Source organism: Corylus avellana, chromosome ca4 (genome assembly GCF_901000735.1).
Source record: "Corylus avellana chromosome ca4, CavTom2PMs-1.0".
Classification (NCBI taxonomy): domain Eukaryota; kingdom Viridiplantae; phylum Streptophyta; class Magnoliopsida; order Fagales; family Betulaceae; genus Corylus; species Corylus avellana.
Genome location: NC_081544.1, coordinates 34179081 through 34201207, shown reverse-complemented (window position 1 = coordinate 34201207; position 22127 = coordinate 34179081). Strand labels below are relative to the sequence as shown.

General features: G+C 36.1%; 4 protein-coding genes across 7 annotated transcripts; 3 read left to right on the top strand and 1 right to left on the bottom strand.

Annotated features, from left to right (window-relative positions):
* The first annotated feature begins 1299 nt into the window (after positions 1–1299).
* LOC132179692 (protein POOR HOMOLOGOUS SYNAPSIS 1) lies at positions 1300–4380 on the top strand. 4 transcript variants are annotated; one of them, XM_059592449.1, is made up of 8 exons: positions 1300–1588; positions 2488–2604; positions 3054–3119; positions 3268–3371; positions 3485–3708; positions 3792–3844; positions 4032–4059; positions 4149–4380. In XM_059592449.1, exons 1-8 carry the CDS (start codon positions 1316–1318, stop codon positions 4205–4207), a joined length of 924 nt encoding a protein of 307 aa, XP_059448432.1. In that variant the 5' UTR covers positions 1300–1315; the 3' UTR covers positions 4208–4380. The 4 variants fall into 4 exon arrangements, with proteins under 4 accessions (XP_059448432.1, XP_059448434.1, XP_059448431.1 ...); XM_059592451.1 differs by having other exon boundaries at positions 3994–4059; XM_059592448.1 differs by having other exon boundaries at positions 4032–4211.
* Positions 4381–5065: 685 nt separating this feature from the next.
* LOC132176940 (peroxidase 57-like) lies at positions 5066–9360 on the bottom strand (the record flags this gene model as incomplete). The annotated part of the gene is made up of 3 exons (XM_059589102.1): positions 5066–5857; positions 5946–6107; positions 9322–9360. Coding segments are annotated over 3 exons (993 nt in total), but the record flags the coding sequence as incomplete, so codon positions are not given.
* Positions 9361–9554: 194 nt separating this feature from the next.
* LOC132180060 (lysM domain receptor-like kinase 3) lies at positions 9555–13803 on the top strand. Its single transcript, XM_059592904.1, has 10 exons — positions 9555–10206; positions 10621–10821; positions 11151–11290; positions 11383–11472; positions 11580–11685; positions 12105–12256; positions 12737–12834; positions 12922–13060; positions 13243–13341; positions 13639–13803. The coding sequence occupies exons 1-10, from the start codon at positions 9555–9557 to the stop codon at positions 13801–13803; spliced, it is 1842 nt and encodes a 613-aa protein (XP_059448887.1).
* A 1064-nt stretch (positions 13804–14867) lies between these two features.
* LOC132179517 (AP-1 complex subunit mu-2) lies at positions 14868–20000 on the top strand. The gene is made up of 11 exons (XM_059592253.1): positions 14868–15299; positions 15700–15846; positions 15988–16050; positions 16159–16335; positions 16421–16524; positions 17570–17677; positions 17828–17924; positions 18023–18120; positions 18275–18416; positions 18567–18689; positions 19535–20000. Exons 1-11 carry the CDS (start codon positions 15174–15176, stop codon positions 19631–19633), a joined length of 1284 nt encoding a protein of 427 aa, XP_059448236.1. The 5' UTR covers positions 14868–15173; the 3' UTR covers positions 19634–20000.
* The last annotated feature ends 2127 nt before the right edge of the window (positions 20001–22127 follow it).

The following is a 22127-nucleotide window of genomic DNA, read 5'->3' as shown; positions in this document are numbered from 1 at the left end:
GAAAAGATAACACTATAAAATACTAAAATTCTTCTAATTGATTAAAAACGTACCAACTATTACAAAGTTTGCTAAATAAATAATAGATTAATGACACCTCAAAAGGAAATTAGAATCACTATAAATGAGAAAATTACTTTGTAAGGCAAGGATAAACTAAATATTGAGATATATTTTGGTGGTAATAGCTTGTAATTCCACAAATTACACTTCTCTTATTAGTGAAGATTGCATTTGTGACTCCAATTAATCTCGTTTGTAAACTTCGTTTAAACAAGGGTTTGCAAATAAGTGTATCTGTTCGAATAGGGTTTGCATAGTAGTAATTATGTTTGCAAGCCTCATTTAAATAGACTTTACAAACGAGTGATTGTGGCTATCTTAGCTGGGCGTGACCATAGCACTCCCTCAAGTCCACCAGGGTATCAGGGTTTGCAAACAAATGCATCTATTCGAATAGGGTTTGCATAGTAGTGGTTATGTTTGCAAGCCTTATTTAAATAGACTTCACAAACGAGTGATTGTGGCTATCTTACCTGGGCGTGACCATAGCGCTCCCTCAAGTCCACCCAGGTATCAGGGTTTGCAAACAAATGCATCTGTTCGAATAGGGTTTGCATAGTAGTGGTTATGTTTGCAAGCCTTATTTAAATAGACTTTATAAACGAGTGATTGTGGCTATCCTACCTGGACGTGACCATAGCATTTCCTTAAGTTCACCAGGATATCGATGGGAAACCAAAGTAGTTAATACTAGTTAGGCATATGTGGAGATTTTCTATTGCGGAGATTCGAACTCACACCCTAGTACATGCCCTGACCACGTGGGAACTTCCTTGGGCCATTGAACCACCACCCTTGATAGTTCTACCTTCTATTTGTTGGAATAGGATCCTCTCCATCATCTCCAGTTCAAATGAACAGGATAATATTCAATTAGTTATAATGGAAGGGTAATTTTGTCTTTTTACTTTTTGAGGAGACAAAACTACCACTCCACTATAACTAAGTGAATATTTTCCGATTCAAATGAAATTGAGAGGATCCTAATTCCTATTTGTTTGCTCATTTGTAAGCGCTTTGCAAACAAATAGTATTAATAGCCTTCTATCCTCGTAACAGAAATTTTTACAAATCAATTTCTAAAAATAAAATGTGTCCTTTGAACTATTTAAAAAATACCAGTAAAAAATGATTTTCGGAAGACGTGTTTAGACTTTAGAGGATGATTCGTAGAAATTTGTATTCATATATAATATCCTTCCCCTGTCGTCTATTCCCAAAATTGAAATTGCAACGGCCAAGAGAGAGAAAAATGGCGGGAACTCTGGCAATAGTACCGAGCGAAAGAGTAAATGAGGCGGCGGCTTCCATTAGAGAGCAGTGGGAGATCCAGTTCGCTCGCTTCTTCAGCTACCCTACTCTCTCCTCCACGTGTCCCGATCTCGTGCCTCTCACAATTAAAGTCCGAAAACAACGTCGCCAAGGCACCTGGGTCTCTTCCTCCTCCTCCGCTGTTCTGGAGCTCGCGCACGACCTCTCCGGCTCCGAAACAATCCTCACCGTCTGTTTCAGAGGGAGGAACCTCGTGAGTCCTCCGTTCTCTGTTGTTCTAGAAGCTTCATCTCGTTCTTCTGCTTCTTATGGCTCATATTTTTGTATACTGTTTGGTTGTTGAGAAAGTCGAGGAAATTCAAGTATTAAGCTATTTTTTTTAATCTAATATCCCTGTATTTTCATGGCAACCGAATTACTTAGTAATTAGCTCATCCGAATTTAATTAAAATCGGCTTATCATTTCGTAAGCTTTTGCTGTTCCTATTTCTATAGGTTTATAGGATTACGCTCCTTGCATGTGTTCTTAAAATTTCGGATCAATTTGTCTAGTCTCTCTCTCTCTCTCCCCTTGTGTTTTTAGAGGCACTACGTATGATTTGTGCTGTTATGTTTGTTCTTTAAGCTGGATTGGATCTAAGACTTAGAGATTATTAAAAAAGAAGAATCTCTATGATTTTAAGGTGGCTATAGGTGCACTGATTCAAGCTTCTGGAACTTCTTTGAATTGTTAATATATGTTTCTTTATCTATCTTTCTAATTATTCTTACATTCATCGAAAATTCAATTATTGAAGAGGAAATGGTCGAGAGTGTGGTACTATCGATGAATTCCTTTCCAATTTAATTGATGAGAATTCGAGGTGCTTTGTGATCTGCAATTCTCATCTAATATTTTTCACTGTCAGCTCTCTAGGAAATAGCATTCTGCATTTCATTCATGCGCTATTTCTTTAGACTATTGCAACTTCGAAAGATAATCTTCTGACACCGTCCAATTTTATTAACCGCAATGTTTTGGCGAGAACTATTTCCAAACTGGCAAACAGGACTACTGACTACACAACTTCTTTTGGATTCCAATTTATCCATTTTTACGGAGAGGGATACATCTGGACAGAACTCTGACTTGCACAATTAAACATGTTGCAGGAACAACACTACGTGTCCAAGCTGCACTTCTCCTGGCCTCAGGTGTCATGCTTATCCGGATATCCTGCCAGGGGCATCAGAGTAGTCTTTGTGAGCTACAAAGATCATGTAGGCGAGGCAAGTTGCTTAATTTGCTTACTAGTCTCTATATTTCAGCTTCGTGTGCCATAGGAATTCAAAATTTTAAATTGACACAGTAAAATATTGCTTTTTAACAATTGCATGGACAGATATAAGCGGTAAACTGTGTGCTCTGTGTTATGATTTCCCTTCAGTGCCGCTATCTTCTAATTTTAGAACTAAACATGAAAGATTGCAATATTCCTTCCCTTCTTCATTGGAGCTGCCTGTATTTCAATATGTTTTTGCGGGTGTTAAATTGCAAGGGTGTGACTGTAGAAGGGTTTCCTTATGAAGACTACATTTCACTAAGAAATCAACTGGCATGTTACTGTTAATATGTCTACTTCTCTTTTCTCTGGCATTAATACATTTGAGTAGGTCTTTAGGATATTTACGTTTAGAATTTTTCTTCAATCCCATTGAATTATTTCATATCTTTGCAGATCCAGAAGTTTGCTTTGCGATTTTCTACAAATTGTGAGACACAGATATTCATAAATGCTTTGAAGGTGAAATCATTGCTGCTTGAATTGTTTAGAATGGGTCTTTGAAATACAGATATCATCAAAACGTCCTGAACCCAAAGGCCACACTTCAGTTTTTCAATACTTTCTCCTCTTCTCATTCACTGATGGTCATGTTTTATTCCTTTTTCAGGATATCTTGAAGGATGCAAGGGATTTTGCACCTCTAACTAGCAACTTAGGATCTGAAATTTTATCACAATCTGAGTTCATGTCTTCTAATGGACACCCCGATAGGTAAAATGATCTGTTGTTGATTAATTAGTTCATTCTTCCCATTGCAGGATATATATGAGTAAGCAGATATAAATGTGAAAGGGAATACTGACCAAGCTTTGCTTTGTATGCAGAGCTTGTGAGGAGGACTTGAGTTTTATGGATACTGTCCAAGCTTATACGCCTCAAATGTCACCAAGTTTCAACACTGAAGTTGAGCAACACTCGTCAGAGCAGGAAAAGAAAACTGACCAGGAAAAGCAAACTGCAGTTTGTCATGAAATTGTAGAAATGGTTGCAGCATTACCCCCCAGCTTCACATCGTTACTTACCAACTGTTACTCTGAGGTCACCCAAGGTATAATAGATTGGTCCACTTATAAACAGGAGAAACTCTTATGTTTCCATTGATGACCCGATTTCCTTGATTGAAATATTTAGGTGCAACCAAATCATCTGTTTGCAAGGAAGTTGATCTCAAATCCCAAATCATGGTATCCTTTCAGAATTTTGGTTTGATATTGTTAATACATGTGTTTGATAAACCCGAAGAATAAGCTGTGGTGCCAAATTTTATATAGATTGGTTTAGAAATTGGAAACACTTTTTTTCACTCCTACTATGTGAAATTGATGCTCTACAGAACTGCTTTTTTCATACACGTTATTTGTTTTGTTGCAGAGATACATGGAAGATTCTTCCTTCCAAGGTGAGTTTGTTTTGAACTTTTTAGGCCAGGTATGGCAAAGATTTATTTATTCATATACATTCGGTAAGGCATGTTTCTGGAATGACCAGATATGCTGATGAGAGTGGAGAAAGTTATCAGCGAAATGGGTGGTAATATGACACTGTAGTTGAATATGGCTTTGCATATGACGTCTGGTGCAGAATGCACAACTCCCCACCCAGGCGTTTGCCTCGTACAGACTAAACTATCTTCATATGAAAAGGTTCCATTTTTCTTTTGATGATTTTTGAAGATATTTGTAGATGACCAAGTTTGCTTGAAAGTTGGGTTTCACAGCCAATCGGCATATAAGTATAGTTTTCCGTTTGAATGTAGGATTGCTGTTTCTTTGATTGCATATCACTTCCGTGTCATTTCTTTATGTTCGATACTGAGAAATTTAAATTGAAAGCAATCAACAAATTATCCATTAAAATGAATAATAAGGTCCAAGAAAGAAAAAGAGAACAAAATGATAGAATCAACTATGAGTAGAGATTTTCGGCAGCCTGTGGTTATCCCAGCATCTACCAAAGTCTGACGTGACCATTTTTTTTTAAATTTTTTTTTTTTAAAAATTAAAGAAGAGAGATATTAAAAAGAAATCTAAATTTGAAGTATTAGCACTAAATTTGAGGTATTAGCACCAAATTTGAAGCATTAGCACCAAATTTAGAATGATCGAATCTCTTTTGAGTGATACAATCCCTAAAGGGTTAACCTTCCACCCCTAGATTTTAGTTTTGAATCCAAAAACAAGTTTTGAGGCATTAAAAATTAAATATTAACTCATAAAAAAAATGACAATTTTTTTTTTTTAATTTTTTTTTTTAATATATGTCCCACGCTAGGCGGCCTTTTGGCAGCCGCATAACAGGACTCAACAACTATAGTACTCCGGCCTATCGAGGCAGGACTCACCAGCAAATACAAGCAACAAATTAAATATATATACATATACATACACATACATGTATGTAAAAGATCAGTTAACAGCCCGACAGTCTTTCCTTATCTCCCCTTCTATTCCAGTGAGCACTTCCACCATCCCCAGCCGAATCATGGCCTGACTGAACTTGTTTGACCATTCTCCTGGATTAAAAGCCATTCTATTCACAATCTCCCTTGTCCCGGGAGTATTAGCCATTGCCTGATCAGATTCAAGCAGTGCAATCCCTTGCAACAGCTTGAGATAGAATGTGTTCTCCAGCCTGTTGGGTGATAAGTGATCGAAGTACACGGGTTGATCACCTCTGATTAATTCTGCAAACAAAAAAAACTGTTGGGCTGGGCACATGGATGATAGAAAATTAGCATATGCTGTGTTCAGGTTAGGGTCTCTCCTATGAGTTGTGCTGAAATTATATAGTCTGTAATCAAAGAAGCGGCAGTGGGAAGCGCCAACCGAGTGTGCACCGGTTAGGACAACCATTTCTTCTATGGTCAAGCCTTTCCTGGTGAAGATTTCTACTATAGCATCGAGACGTAACTTTGCACCAGGGATGTTGCCAGGTATATCAACTACACGGGAAGAGAGACTGTCACGGCGGCCGGCTGGGACAGGATAGTTTGATAGACCAGATCGTGCAACAGCTTCCCGGCTTGCAAATGCTAATATATCAGCACAAGAGACTGTGCCAGGGCATTGCTGCTCAAGCTGGGTCTTGATCTCGTCAATTATATCAAGGCCCCTGAGGGTGGCACCGTTGGCTCCTGCATCTTTCTCTACACTTTCACCAGATGGTGTTGTGTCCAACAGAAGTGAGGCATCACAGCCCTGGGCATCCATACATATATATACATAACCAAAATCATGATTTTACGACCCGAACCAACAAAACATGAATTTTAGGAAAAAAGCTTACATTGACAAAGCAATCGTGGAAAAAGAGGCGGATGAGGCCAGCAGCATTGCGTGGATTCGTCTCGATGCCCCTGGAAACAACATCAGCCACAATTTGCTCGGCACGGGGGCAAGTTTGATTGTAGAATCCAACCTCTAAGTCGTTCCCCATATGCCTTATTGCCTCGGAGGAGATGAAGATGGAGCACCACGCCAAGATTGTCACGATAGTTACGCGGCTCACTTCCATGAATTATTATTGTTTATGATGGCTTTCGTTTTTAGCTCTTTTAAATGTTACAAGTTTCAACCAAAACCACGTTGTCGGGGGTTCGGGAGACAAGGAATTTTCACAGGTTTTCAAAGGAGGACGGTTATGGCAGTTATATGAGATAATCAATCACTGCCTTTTCGTTTTATATTGGTCAGCAACACAGAGAATTGCAAAATTGTGTGTTTTTTGTTTTTGTACGGTGTTCCTCGTTTCGGGCCGAATCTGAGAGTTTTGAGGTAGTTCGGCCCAATGGAGCGCCCTAGTTTTGATTGATGGAGTTTGCAAAGGTTTTGGATGTTGATTCAACAATCAACTGTTCAGGCGTTGATCAAGAACGTTTAGCGGCCAAGACTCTTTCAAATTTCAATTCTCTTGAAAATTTGCCTTCAAACCAATCCAAGCAAGTGTATGGTTATTGGTTACGGACTTCTTGACCTCTGGTAACCGTCTACAGCATTGACTGGCTTTTCAAGTGGTTCCAAGGACGTGGAATCTCATGTAACCTCCCTCATAGATTCCTCCAATTGAATTAGGGGACCAAATAATTCATCATAAACTTAGGATCATATATCTATTTTAAGGTTTATATTACATTTTACAGATATTTCTCGGTATACATATATATATTGTCACATGGTGATATTGTTCCAGTTCCATGGTCTAATAATAGCATGGAATGGTTCAGTGACGTACGTTGCATGCAAAATTTGTATAAGATAAATTTCTGTTGGGTCAATAAATTTGGTTCCTACGTTTCCTGGTAGGTTGACTATATTTGCTTTCTGATGGCCGTTTGATAATCTTTCAAGATCATAATGGGGTCCAGAGCCAGAGGCTTACTTTACTGCAGGTTTTAATGACTGCATCAATTCATTGCCGGCCCTATATATATATATGTATCAGAAATAATATGAAGATCCCACGTGGAGCTCTCACAATGCCCTATAGAGGAAAGAGCACCTTCATGGTCATGGGCCTTGTCATGAAGTCTCCCTTTGGACACAGTAATTTTCCGGGTATTGTGAAATAGGAGGGCACATTCTATAATAAGTCTCCCTTTCAGGTTAAAACAGACTGCACTCGGGGTTTATTACTTATCGGATCTAAGAATAAGATTCTCTTTATTTAGTAAAATAGATAAGATCTATTTTTGGTCGAGATTTTACTTTTTAGATTTAATATTATATACATTGTCACATAGTGAATATATTTATGCACGACGTGATATCATGTGCACGGTTAGATCCTTTTTATTTCACTTAAACAAAAGAGGATCTTGTTATTAGATTATTCGAATTTCAGTTCGGACAGCCTATCCAAATTTCAATTCAGACAACTTAGAGAGAAAAAGAGAGTTGTAGGGCTCGCCTATCATATAGCAAGTGAATCATATATCTTAAACTATCCAAGGCAGATGAGTCTTGCAATCTCCTCTTTGTGATTGTAATTTTAAAAGTAAACTTCAATAAGGCTGCATATGGCTTGGCCCAAGAGGCTTGTAAATGGTTCATTGAGAAGACCTGGAACACTACAATTCCAGGGCCTTTCCATGATATTGTTTTGATGAATCAATATGTATTTATCTGATTCTTCATTAATGATAATTTATCTATTTCTTAAAAAAATAAAATACCTGTCCAAATTTCTATAACTAAAAATTTTCTGATCTAGACACAACATCATCCACATCCATCTTGAGAGCACTCTTTGGAATAAATAAAGTAACCCCCACTTTTCCGAATGGGTTGGGTTTTGGGTGCTGACTTCTCCCTGCCGACCCAGAAAAAGGATCCTCTCCATTTCAAAATCCCTCAATTTTCTTCATTTAGTGCATTTTGAAGGGTAGTATTGTTCAAAATTTTTAATGATGGTAGTGCATTAAATGCAATACTCTTCAAAATATACTAAATGGAGAAAATTGAGGGATTTTGAAATGGAGAGAATCCTTTTCCACTGACCCAAGGGAAAAAGATACCTAAATAATTACAGAAATGAACAACTAGGAGTCCAAGAGACACCTTTGCCCGAAGAAATTAAGGAAAAGAACTCTCTACCAGTCCACAACAACAATAACCAGGAGGCAGAAGGCCAACCATGCCTATCAGACTGATAAAACAAGGACACTTCTTACCTGACTAATAATAACTTAAGCCACTCAATATATATATATATATATATATATATATATTCCATGAACCGTTTCCAAGATAAATATTTTAGGTCTAAGATTTGAACTCAATGACACCAAACTGAAGAGTCACTCAAACCTTAGCCTTTTGGGTAATTGATCAGACAGAGCTTATATAGTTCCACAGATGTGACCATAATGCATTATATATTAGGAGTCACCTTTCTTACATTGCATTAAGTATTGCTGATTAATCGATCATAGTCAAAAAAATGAAAGATATTACTCCTAATCCTAATCCTAAATTTATTTATAATTTAATAGGTTGCGAGTTTGGTAACACTGTGTATGCATCTTACTGGCTCTACAATCGGACAGACAATTGTAGGAAATTTTGATTGAGGTCTACCTACTCGAACAAGGAACCTCTCACAATTATAAAGATCTCGTGCAATTTGAACAAGGGATTATAGAAAATCTCATATAATCCCTTATATAGAAGTTTGTTTCCACTTTTTTGCGGCTCAAATAAATTGTAAGCATTGAGGAAAATTCTATATGGCGAAAATTAAAGGCGGCAATTCGTGTTCATGTGTTATTTTTGAATTGTGTTGAGACATTGGTCTAAGATTATGTAGATCAATCCCAATTTGACCTATTTAATTAAACGGGCCAAACCCTTTAATCATAACCTGCTAATCTTGTATTGAGTTTGCAAGTCGTGTCAAAAATTGTCAAGTCCTAATGTCGTGTATTGGGTTGTTGTTTTGTTAATGCACGTGCATAAGACTATATAAGTTAACTCTAACCCGATTCATTTAATTGAAACTTACAAATTTTATATTAAATTCGTGCAGAGTTCACGAACAATGTAAAAAATTGCTATCCTTATAAAAAATCAAGACAAAATCTGAAAATTTCAAATACTGTTTTATGGAGAGACTATTTGTTAATTAGAAAACAATAAAATTATTGATTTAATATTTAATTATCAACTGCCTCTTGTGCGGACATGTAAAAAAGAAAAAAAAGAAAAAGAAAAAAAGATTGGCAGTTTCCAAATGAAAGCCGTCAATCTAGCGATGAGTAAGCCGTTCGTGTTTCTTAAAGAACAAACAAGCAATGACAAAGAGAACCGAAGCTACCAATGCTGCAAGTTGGCAACTCATACATTTCAATATTTCTCCTTCATTCCCTTAATTACAAGGAGAACTTCCATGACCACAACCATGGCTTCCCATCCTCTCCTTCCCCATCTCCTCCCTCTATTGGCAACTCTATTTGCTAGGATTCTTGCGTCCGACACATCCATCAAAACAAGCCTTATTTACCCTTTTAACTGCGCTACTCAAATCAACACATGTAATGCCTTTCTGTACCACATGAACACCAGGGTATCGGCAGAACAAATTGCCTCTTTTTACTCTGTCAATTTGTCCCAGATGACGCCTATAATGCATGGCAACAAGCAAGATTACCTCATCCGTGTACCTTGTTCTTGCACAGATATAGAAAGCACTGTGGGATATTTCTACGATACATCCTACCCTTTAAAACTAAATGATACATTTGATAAAGTCTCTGCTGAGATATATAGCGGGCAAGCTTGTACGGGTGGAGGAGATGATCCAATATTAACGCCAGAAACAAATTTATCTGTTCATCTTCCGTGTGGGTGTGTAGAGAGTGATTCTCAAACAGTTGTAACATACACGGTTCAGGATAGAGATACAGTAGCAGGAATTGCTGCACTACTATCTGCTCAACTGAGTGACATTCAGAGGTTGAACAGACAACTTATAGAAAACCTGACGTTTATAGAGGTGGGCTGGGTGTTGTTTGTGCCTATGGAGAAGAATGGTATCCCGCCTCCAAAGAGGGGTGAGATCCTTTTGCAACTTTATGACTCTCATGTATTTGAATAAAGTACTTTGTGTTTCTGCTAAGAACCCACATAAATGATTTGTTAGCATCAAGTGCCTTTTTATTTTTTATTTATTTTTTTATTTTTTCTATATTTTGTTACATCTGTTCTGGTAATCTGTGTTACCTTGATCATGTATTCTCTTTCATGGTCAATCCTAATTTTGTTCTACTGATTTAAATTTTTTTGATTTAGTCCAACAGATCCTTAGTGCTGCAGTTTGATATATCTAAAAATATGCATAGATGTCTAAATGAATAAGAAAAATATATTTGTATCATTGTATATGCAAGCATTTCAGATTCAATCAAGGAAAAGCTGATGTAGTTTTTCATAAGTTAATTTGCATTGTTTTTGCCGTTTGTCACCAGGAAAGAAATGGAAATGGCCAGTAATCATTGGCACATTATCGGCTGTGACATTACTTTCAATGAGCACAATGATTATTGTCCTTCTCAGGAGAAAAAGATGCCAACAGAATGAGGAAGATCCAAGAGCTGTAGCCAAAAGCTCGAGTGCTAATAGAATCTCTCTCTTCCAGAGTCAGTACCCGGATAAAGATACCATGGAAGGTTAGATAAACTTATAAAACACATTCCCAAACGTGATAAGACCTAAGCATGCTCTATTAGTTCTAAATATTTAAAAATTATGTCCGGAGAGAACAGACAGACAAAGAGAACATAGAAAACATTCCTAGGTTACTATTTTGGGTACGTTTGTTGATGTGTTTTGAGAAATGTTTTTTTTTTTTTTTTTAATTTTTGGTTTGCAAGAGTGTTCTGATGTGATTTAAAGAAGAAAATTGTTTTTAAAGGTATTTTGTGTTTTAATTAATTTCCCCTTCTTTTTTTTCTTTGAACCAGAAGAGAGGCACTCATAGTACAATTTCATTGTGCAGATGCAACAGCTTTTGAATCAGAGAGACCAGTAATATTTAGTCTAGAGGAGATTGAAGAGGCTGCAGGTTACTTTGATGCAACTCAGAAAATCGGAGAGGGTGGATATGGGAGGGTGTACTTGGGAATACTCCGGGGGCAGGTATGGCAGGGTGTTTGCCAGTTATCTTCCTTAATTTCTCCTTTAACATGCTTAATTAACCATCTAAATTTAACAGCTTCTTCAACTTTCAGGAGGTTGCAATAAAGCAAATGAGATCTAATAAATCCAAAGAGTTCTTTGCAGAACTAAAGATCTTATGCAAGATCCATCACATAAATGTGGTAAGAAAGTATATATATCCTAATATCCCTAATAAGTAATAATTGACTCCAAGCATGGTGTGAACGAAAAGACTCGAATATATTGACTAGAAAATTCTCTGGTTTAGGTAGAGCTCTTGGGATACTCCAGCGGAGATGACCACCTCTACTTGGTCTATGAGTATGTTCGGAATGGATCACTTAGTTCTCATCTGCACGATCCACTGCTAAAAGGTACTTATCTTATCGGGCTACTTATCTCTTACTCTGTTCAGAAGACTTTGCAGTGGTTTAATTAGATGAAATATATTAGATTTGAGACCTAGTAAAAGCATTAGAAAGCTAAAGCTGTATAAACTTGGACTTTCTGGCGATGTCTCTGGTTCAATATCAGGATGGTCCGTGAAACAACTTAGAAAAAAAAATTAGGCACACATCTGCGCTGTCACTCTAAATGACTAGTTAAATCACATTTGGAGCTCTCTAAAATTGTTTATAAATCTCAGTTTCATTTAGTAAGGAACTAATACGAGACTTAGCAAAAAAAATTCTTAAGTGGATTAGAAGTTGAACTTGAATGATTCAAATATAAGCTAGAAAGCTAGGCTTACACAGGATGAGCAAGATCCTAAAAAAAATGGTTTTGGAATCAGGTCATAGGCCTCTCTCTTGGACTGCAAGAACACAGATTGCACTGGATGCTGCAAAGGGTATTGAATACATTCATGACCACACAAAAGCTCGGTATGTGCACCGAGACATAAAGACAAGTAACATTCTACTTGATGATGGGCTCAGAGCAAAGGTACCAAAACCTCACTCCTTTTACCATCAGGGTATAGTGCTTTCACATTATCATTTGGTCAATTTATCTATTTTCAAAAATCTATTACATATATTGATAATATGCCTACTCTTTACCATAGGCTTTTAAGTCCTCAAAAGACTGCAATCTTGATTCAACAAAACATCAGTTCTCTTCTCTTTGTAAATCATACTCTGTCACGTTCATGAATCTGCCATATCACATATTGTATCAATTCGAATTAGAACTGGACCAAGCCGAGCCCTTTTCGTATGGATTTGGTTTGGATTCATTTTCAGTTAGAACTGGACCCGTTAAGATTGGAAAATGTATCCCATAACAGGACGTACATAATGAACACATGTTCCAATTCCAATTGAAACGAATCCTTTCTACAAAATGAACCTGCAATATTGCTGTAAAAGAAATATAATTAGTCGTAACCTTATTAAGCATGTGTGATGTGCTTTGCCTCTACAGGTAGCAGATTTTGGATTGGCAAAACTTGTTGGGCGAAGCAATGAGGAAGATTTCCTGGCGACACGGCTGGTTGGAACGCCAGGCTACCTTCCTCCAGAGTGAGCCTGATGCTTTATTTTGACTTGGTATAAATCTTTTTTTGAGGTGCAGTTAAATATTGTATTTCTGACCTTCAAAACTGAAAGATCCGTGAAGGAGCTCCAGGTGACCCCCAAAGCTGATGTATTCGCATTTGGAGTGGTTCTAGCAGAACTGATCACGGGACATCGTGCACTCATCCGTGACAATGGGGAACCCAACAGGATGAAATCACTAATTACAGTTGTAAGTCAACAAATTCTTTACAGAAAGAGAATTTATTAGCTTCTTGTGTCTATATAATATTACACATTTCTCAATTATTAGCTTCTTGTATATATATATAAACATACAATGTTCTCTACTGTTTCATCATTTTGTATGCATGATCATGATGAGCATGCTATCATTTTCCATCCCATAAGCAGATTAAAAACGTATTCCAAGATGAATATCCAGTGGTTGCTTTGGAAGCTGTCATAGATGGAAATCTTCAACGCAGTTACCCTTTGGAGGAAGTATACAAGGTTTGCATGATTTTTTTTTTTGTTGGGTGGGGAATATACCCCCTTATTACCAAAAAAAAAGAAAAAGGAATTCCCGATTTTTTTGTACTTAATTTTCTGAATTTTTTGCCTGTTCTTTTTTTGTTTGTTTTTTTTTGGGGGATTTTTTTTTATTAATAGTATTTTTATTATTTTGAAATCTCAATGCAACCTCAATAGAAAATTGAGGAAACAATATTGTAAAACTTGTTAGTAGTTAGAAAAGAATAAAAGTAATTTCCCATATTTTGTTATGTCACACAAAATGTGTTGTTGCAGATGACAGAAATTACTGAGTGGTGTTTGAGTGAAAATGCAGTTGACAGACCAGAAATACGAGACATAGTTGTGACACTCTATCAAATAATGATGTCCTCGGTTGAGTGGGAAGCATCACTAGGAGGGAACAGCCAAGTTTTCAGTGGGATATTTAATGGAAGATGAGAAAAACTAATATATATATATATATATATATATATATATATATGTATGCTGTGATTGACATCACTTACAATTGATTTACTGTTTTGATATTTGATAACATGATAGCTTAGAGACTACTTTGTTACTCACTCAATTTCATCTTTAAATTATCCGAAGACTAGATATGGGAATGTGTAATTAATTTGGGTTTTTTTTTTTTTTTTTTTTCCTTATCAAATAACCACCCCAATTTACAAAAAGTATCAATAGTACGTAGATTTATTCCTTCACTATACGGAGATGGTTGAAATGATAGTTTTTATTATTTCTCTTTTATTAACGCAATTGGTTCTTTTATTTATGTTTTGTTCAATAATTAAATAGCCTAGACCGACAAATGTCCCCCCATAAACCGAGTCCGAAATTTGTTATATTTCATATAACTTGAGAATATTTGTCAAAAGAAGTGGTTTTAACTTTTAATGCCTCACAAAACAAGATAGACATGGCTAGAGGACATGGGAAAATCTAGAAAAATGTTTCCTCCATAAGGCATAAGAAAAATATAGGACCTTATTTGATCTATTTTCCAAAAAATATTTCTGAAAACACATGAGAAGAAAAACTATTTTCTATTGTTTGTTATTCTAAAATTTGTTTACGAAATTTCCATTGACTAGAATTGCAGTTATATGTTTTTTTTTTAAATGGATTCTAAAACACTAAAAATATAGTTTTTTGTTTAAAAAAGAAATAGGGATTTTGAGTTAATGTTTTTTATAAAATTGAAAGCAGAAAATACCTATGCCAACATTATTTTTATTCATATCTCTCTCTATCTTTTGGTTTTTTCGTCTTTGTTTTTTTCCTTTTAAGAACAAAAAATTAGTTTTTAAGAACAATTCAATTAGGCCCATAAATTGAAATTTAAAGGAACTTGTTGAGGCGAGGTATTGAATTCTTAAAGCGGAAGCATTCGAGGTATGAGCACCTTCAGTAATGCCATTGGCAGAAGCCGTTACGTAAAAACATCCTCTAAACGATGTCGTACAAGAAACGGACCTTGCGGGTCGCTCCCAACATGGAGCTCCAATATCATTTCACTCGAGTCTTCAAAGAGTTTCAGACACAGAGACGAGAGAAAGAGACTGAAAGTCTGGAACGATTATCTTAATTAATTCTGACAGATCGTTCAACGTCGAAGTGGAATAACTAGATGGCAAGCCGAGCGCAAAAATTCCCTCAGCATTTAGATCCACTCTCCCCTCTCTCCGTAAATTAATCGAGCATCAGTTCTAATCCATTTTCTCCGTAAATGCTCGTCTGATCTGATCCGATCTGCGAAACCCTAAGAAAAGAATTCAAAAGAGGAAAACAGAGTAGGAGAAAGAATGGCAGGGGCAGTGTCGGCACTGTTCCTCTTGGACATCAAAGGCCGCGTGCTGATTTGGCGCGACTACCGCGGCGACGTCTCCTCCTTGCAGGCCGAGCGCTTCTTCACCAAGCTCATCGAGAAGGTGCTTCTCTTCCTAAATTTTTTTTTTTTGGTGTTGATTTGTGGGTTCGATTTGCAAGCTTTCGCTTCTGATTGATTTGGTTGGTTGCTGAGAAAACTAGACGATTTGCTTTTTGCGTTTTCTGGTTGTTTCTGTTTCCAAGTAGTGCAAAGCTCGGTTCAACTTAGCGCAAAGTGATACAATTGGACTTGATTAGTTTAGTGGAGATCCTGAGTTCTTAGAAATTTTGTTTCTATGCAAATGAACGGTGCCTAAGTTCTTTCTACGAATTATGAATTCGATCAACTTGAATTGAATTTCCGAAACTACATTTTATATCAAGTTTATTATGTAAAGGACTATGTGTAGCTGATCCCGGAAATTTTAGTTTTTCTCTAATCACCTCTTGTGTATTGTTCAGGGTGATCCAGAGACCCAAGATCCAGTGGTGTTGGATAATGGTGTAACCTACTTGTTTATACAGCACAACAATGTGTACCTGATGACGGCATCAAGGCAAAACTGTAATGCTGCGAGCCTTCTTTTCTTTCTGCACCGCGTAGTTGATGTAAGTGTCTATTGGTAATTATAGGTCCATGCCTTCGCTGTTTATAACTGATGCATGTATAAGACAAATTGACTTTTGTTTCTGCTTTCTGATGAGTTGCAAGATTGAGATTGTTGGTTCTGATTGATTTCTCTGTGGCAGGTGTTTAAGCATTATTTTGAAGAGTTAGAAGAGGAATCGCTTAGGGACAACTTTGTCGTAGTGGTAGGAGAATATGTTCAATCTTTGTTTGCACCTTATGCTTAAACTAGATCCAGTGTTGTTCATTTGAATGTTTTGTGTGGTTATGCTGATACCTTGTGTCCTTGGCAGTACGAGTTACTTGATGAGATTATGGACTTTGGTTACCCTCAGTATACGGAGGCAAAGATTCTTAGTGAATTCATCAAGACCGATGCTTACAGGATGGAAGTTACGCAGAGGCCTCCCATGGCTGTGACAAATGCAGTGTCTTGGCGCAGTGAAGGCATACAATACAAGAAGAATGAAGTAGGTTTTGGGGGGGGAGGATTTTTTGTGTTGTTTATTGATGTTGTAAGCCTCTGAATGATATTCCTTTCTTCTTGTTTGTCAGGTTTTCTTGGATGTGGTGGAGAGTGTTAATATACTTGTTAACAGCAATGGACAAATAATTAGGTCTGATGTTGTTGGGGCATTGAAGATGAGAACTTATTTGAGGTGTGCATTCAACATACTATGGCGTTTTTAGTTTCAGCAATAGATAAAATAGTTGGTAGTTTTTTATAACTTCATCTATGTTTAAGTGATTTGACTCATAACTTTCTTAACAAACCTGTGCCTAAGGATTGACATTCTTGAGAAATGCTACACACACTCTCACTCCTACACTCCCAAATGCACACTCATTGACATGACAATGAAAATCACTATTAGAATTTAGATGGATCGCTATTGGATTTTGAATTCAATGGTGATTTTCACTCCTATGTTAGGGAGTGTGCATGTGAAAGTGTTTCGACATTCTTTGCCAAATGAATGCAAGAATTCTTATATCGGAATGCCAATGTAGGATATGTTGGTGCAAGAGCGCAACTCCATTGATGTTGACACTTTTGTTTTTAAGGTCAATAGTGTGAGAAGCAGTGATTGCTGTTAGTCTTCAGTGATGCATCAAAGTTCAGAGTTATGCACAGATTGTTGTAATGCACAACATTTCTTGTGTTAACAGGCAAAAAAAAATGGCCTTGATTGATGCGTTAGTGTTACTTTGTCATTACACATCCAGTAATGGATTCCACACACTTAAATCCCTCTGTCTGGCCAGTTAGTTTGTGGGATTTGCATTTTATCGACCAAAGCATGAACTGCCTTGTGGCAAGTTTGACTTTTTTGGAAGGTCTTAATTTTATTTGTACATTGGGAGAAAGTGAAAACAGACTTGTTTACGCTTTACGTCCATATAAATCTCTGTATTATTATTAGCATGTGTTTTTGTTTGTGATCTATTTGCTGACTTAATGCTTCATACCCATTCCTTTATGGTTCATGTGGGCTCTAGTTCGAAAGTTCATGATAGTTGTCATGTGTAGTGATCCAAACTTTAGACAAGAACATGAACTGGCGCTTGATAATTCAATGTAATATTGCTTGCAGAAATATATTTCTTATCAAGCTTTCTCTGTGTCTGAGCTTGCTATTTGCCTTAATGTTCTGGTCAATTTTAGCTGGATACTAGAAATATTCACTGATTTTTCTGTTGCAGTGGCATGCCCGAGTGTAAGCTTGGCCTAAATGATCGAGTATTATTGGAGGCACAAGGTCGAGCAACCAAAGGAAAGGCTATTGATTTGGAAGATATCAAATTTCATCAGTACGTAGCTTAACTTTTTAATCTACTTAAAATTTGGTGTTGGTTATATGAGTGTGTGTAATGGTGCAAATGCTGAACCTTTTATGAGCTGACGTTCAAATTTCTATTTTTGCTTCAAGTTGCTAAAGTAAATGTCAATTTTTGCATTAGGTGTGTGCGTTTGGCCCGATTTGAAAATGATCGGACAATATCCTTTATACCACCTGATGGATCTTTCGATCTCATGACATATAGACTTAGTACTCAGGTTCACCTTGTGCTTTAGAAATTCTCTTTTTCCTTTTCCATTTTTGAGTTGCTTACTCCATGCCATTTATTGACTTAAACTACTAATTCTGCCATCAGGTAAAGCCTTTGATTTGGGTGGAAGCTCAAGTTGAACGGCATTCAAAAAGTCGTATTGAGATCATGGTAAAAGCTAGGAGCCAGTTCAAGGAGCGAAGGTATTGAGATGCCTTTTTGTGTTTTTTTTTTTTTTTTCCTGAGGGTTGGGTTTCTTTATTGCTGTCTGATCATGTCTCTACTTCAGTAGATTGCTCTGGGTTTTGTGCAGCGCAATATTTTTTCTTTAGCACTAATGAAAATTTAACTGTACAGCACTGCCACAAATGTTGAGATTGAGTTGCCTGTGCTAGCAGATGCTACAAATCCAAATGTTCGTACATCAATGGGGTCTGCATCATATGCACCTGAAAAAGATGCAATGGTCTGGAAAATTAGATCTTTTCCAGGTGGCAAGGTATGAGTTACTTTAGAGTGTCTCTTCACTCCTTTCCAGTGTTAATATCTTGTCATTGATAACCATGACTTGAAGGAGTTATTCTAGTGTCCATGTTCACTTACCGATTAACCTTATTTTTTATACTATTTTTGAATTTAAATTGTTTAGGAGTATATGTTGAGAGCAGAGTTTCGTCTTCCAAGTATAACGGCAGAAGAATCAGCTCCCGAGAGAAAAGCTCCTATACGTGTGAAGTTTGAGATACCATATTTTACTGTTTCGGGAATACAGGTATGCATTTATATGAGACATGAATGCAGGGTATATCATATTGGACTACTTGATAATGTTTCTTCTTAATCTTCAGTTATCCATGCTTTCATTTATATCCCCTGTCCCCCTCGCTACCCAGGGCCTTTTGTCTCTTTTTCTCAGATTGATAAGCATCATAATTTGTCTTATCAATGCAATGGTTAAGAGCAATCACATTACTGGTATTCTTTTCTTTTAGTTTGTTCCACTTGATGGTTGCCAAGTATTGTTTGAATTGCAACTAAATTTGTCCTTCACTTCCAGTAAGTGTGTAAGAATCTAGATTCATAGCACTGATGTGATAATCAAAAAAATGAGTGGAAAAGAATAATAGGTAAAGAAATAGTTAGGGAAAAAGGCTACACATGAAATGGATCAGATTTAAAGAATTGATTTTTTTTTTTTTAAATTCTATTCTCCAGGAAAACGGACTTTATTGTGGTTTTCTTGCTTCATTGCATGTTTAAGTACCATATGAAACTTTACCAATGAGCTTTAGCTCAAATGGTACCTTCTCCCTTTATAGCAAGGTGGAGGGTGAGGTTGTGGGTTCAAGTCCCATCAACTCTCATTGGGTGCGTGTGTAATTTACTAATTAAAAAAAAAAAAAAAAATGGTACCATATGAAGCTTTGTAGGGAGGATTAATATGTCATTGGGACCATCCAGGAGACGTGTCAAAGAATATTGTTGAGGTTCACTGCACCTTAAGGCGGTGTTTTTCCCCCCTTTTATGTGGGTAAATTAAGACGGTGTTGTTAAATTAACTGGAATCATGATGAGATTAATATAATTTACATTTATGTAAATCTTGTGGTTTTGTAGGTTCGTTACTTGAAGATTATTGAGAAAAGTGGATACCAAGCTCTTCCATGGGTGAGGTACATTACAATGGCTGGTGAATATGAACTAAGGCTTATTTGAAAAGCTTCACATGTTGGTGTTCCCATCCACCCATATATATTTTTTCAACGAGATATTACTTGGTGGATAAACCGTGTAGTCTTATGAAAGTTCATTACTCTGGATTGATGGGTTATTGGGTATAATCTTTATTTTTTTTTTCTCTGGCATTATTTTTGGCTTGTGTATCATTAATCAATTTAACAGGATTATTAGTTGATGGTCCTCCAGAAGTGCATTTTATTGTCCTTTGTATTTTGTTTGGAATTACGTAGAACATATTGTAACTTAAAATATGTTTTCATGTGATCTTTTATTCAAATTTGTATTGGTTGAGAAAATTCGGGATCAATTTTATCGGCTTATAATCATAGTTCCCTTTATTCCACTTTATCTCCAATTCTTAGCTTGATGGTTATTTCTTATGTTACCTGTGGCACGTTCAGTTTGTGTTTTTGGCCAATAGTTTCTGGTTTGCAAAAAGAATGGTGGATCTTGATTACCCTGCAAAATCTGAATCAGATTGATACCGTCCCTATTGATCAGGGATTACACGGATATAACATGCAGTGGCAAGCAATGGTCTAATTTGTGAAGTAATGATTATGATGATCATGAGTACTTTCGCTTCACTTTTATTCAATAATGCTTACCTGAAAGTGGAAATCAATAATTGATTGACGAGGTCTTGTTAGAGCATATCTACCGTTCTTATAAATTAGTTTTTTTAACTCAATTTAGCTGCTTTATTTTTTTCCTCCAATAGTCCTTGTATAGACATTTTTTATGCAATTGCTACAGTATGATAGGGACGTTTAAGTAATATTTTATTACATATATATATATATATATATATATAATATTTTCTCTCTCCTCTCTCTCTCTCTCTCTCTCACTTTATGGGGAAGAAAAGGAAATGATAAAAAATAATAAAATAATATTAAAAAATAATATTTAATTAAGGTAAATAGTTAAAATATATGTTCTATTGGATTCTGTAGTGAAAAGCTAATGGCTAAAATGAAAAGAAAGAATAAATTAAAAAAAAAAAAAAAAAAAGTATTTTGAGTTGTTGAAATGAAAGCCTTTGTTAAAGATGCTCCAAGTATGCTGGGATAAAATAAAAGTATAATTTTTAGCATTACTTTAATTATTATTATTGGTCATTAAATTAAGAGTATTGCTAGAAATTACACTTTTACCTTACACACTTGGAATAATATTTTTATCTGACAATTATCTTATAATACTTATGTGTTAACTCTAACCAATATTTGGATCAGTAATGTGGTAGTGTCTATAAGCCATTTGGACTAATTATTGATTTTTTAAAAATAAAAAATAAATAAAGGGTGGATTTAGCATTACTTATGTTAACAAAGTTGATCCAAAGGCTAATTGACACTCTCATGTAAGCAATGTGAGATAATAGTGAGATAAAAATATGGTTTATAACATTACTCAAGAGTAATAAACTAAAATTATTACCCCATAAGCAGAGGCGGATGGGGGGCGTCCACTCCTGGTAAATTTTTTTTGAAAAATAAATTTTCTGAAATTTTTTTGAAATAAAATAAAAAAAGCCCAAATTTTCTACTAGCTCCTATAAAATAAACTCAAATTTCATATATTTGACACTTTTAGCCCCTATAAAACTCAACCCAGCCCAAATTTCATCCCAAAAATCAAAGTAAACTGAAGGAAATGTGTTTTATACTACTTTTTACCTACCATGCTACCACACTTTTTTTTTTGTGCTTGTTTATTGATGTTGGCGGTTAATACGCCGTGATTCTGTTCTGTAAAGCATGTGATAAAAGTTCTCATGTTTGATCTGTGAGTCGTTTTCCACAGGCTGCAACTTGATTATATTTTATTATTTATTTCTGTCCTTATTAAGATAAATTCTTGGATTCGCCACCGACCGTTAGGCTTTCAAAAATATAACCCTGTAAGATATTATGGCTATATTTCTTTTTATTAATATTTTCTGTTCTCAACACTCTCCTGATTTACTCCTAATGCGGCTTAGCCAAGTACAGACAGAACTCTAGCAAACAGCAGAGTCGGTCATTCATTCAGTTTGTGAATCAAGTACAGAAGAGAATAGCTAGCCCAGACAAATTTTTTTTAAAAAAAAGACTGACCAACATCGTCATCGAAGCACACATGTTCACGTTAGCATGTTTCCCCTGTCAATTTATATATGTGCGTGAATATGTTGCATGTTCCAAAACATGCATGCGTTTCGAAAAACATGTTTGTCAGTTTGTCCTATAATACATCGAGATGCATACTCTGCAATGCATGTATCAAACGCAAATTTTCAGCAAAAGTCGACGGCAATCAACCAGTAGCATCACGTAAAAGCAAGGTTTGAGCAGATTGAGAGAGAGAGAATCCAAATCATATTTTGTTTAGTTGACTTTGACTCTTAGATCACACTAAGATCTACCATTTCAACATTCATCAACTAAAACTAAAGGTCAGACGCCGGTGGTCAACACGAATCAAC

Excerpts from the sequence above, each read along its gene's own strand:
- LOC132179692 (XM_059592448.1), top strand. The coding sequence starts at position 1,316 with ATGGCGGGAACTCTGGCAATAGTACCGAGCGAAAGAGTAAATGAGGCG. Across the intron at positions 2,605-3,053 it reads ACAAAGATCATGTAGGCGAG|ATCCAGAAGTTTGCTTTGCG; the intron begins GCAAGTTGCTTA and ends ATATCTTTGCAG. Across the intron at positions 3,372-3,484 it reads TCTAATGGACACCCCGATAG|AGCTTGTGAGGAGGACTTGA; the intron begins GTAAAATGATCT and ends CTTTGTATGCAG.
- LOC132180060 (XM_059592904.1), top strand. The coding sequence starts at position 9,555 with ATGGCTTCCCATCCTCTCCTTCCCCATCTCCTCCCTCTATTGGCAACT. Across the intron at positions 10,207-10,620 it reads TATCCCGCCTCCAAAGAGGG|GAAAGAAATGGAAATGGCCA; the intron begins GTGAGATCCTTT and ends GTTTGTCACCAG. Across the intron at positions 12,257-12,736 it reads ATGATGGGCTCAGAGCAAAG|GTAGCAGATTTTGGATTGGC; the intron begins GTACCAAAACCT and ends TTGCCTCTACAG.
- LOC132179517 (XM_059592253.1), top strand. The coding sequence starts at position 15,174 with ATGGCAGGGGCAGTGTCGGCACTGTTCCTCTTGGACATCAAAGGCCGC. Across the intron at positions 16,525-17,569 it reads AAGATGAGAACTTATTTGAG|TGGCATGCCCGAGTGTAAGC; the intron begins GTGTGCATTCAA and ends TTTCTGTTGCAG. Across the intron at positions 18,417-18,566 it reads GATCTTTTCCAGGTGGCAAG|GAGTATATGTTGAGAGCAGA; the intron begins GTATGAGTTACT and ends TAAATTGTTTAG.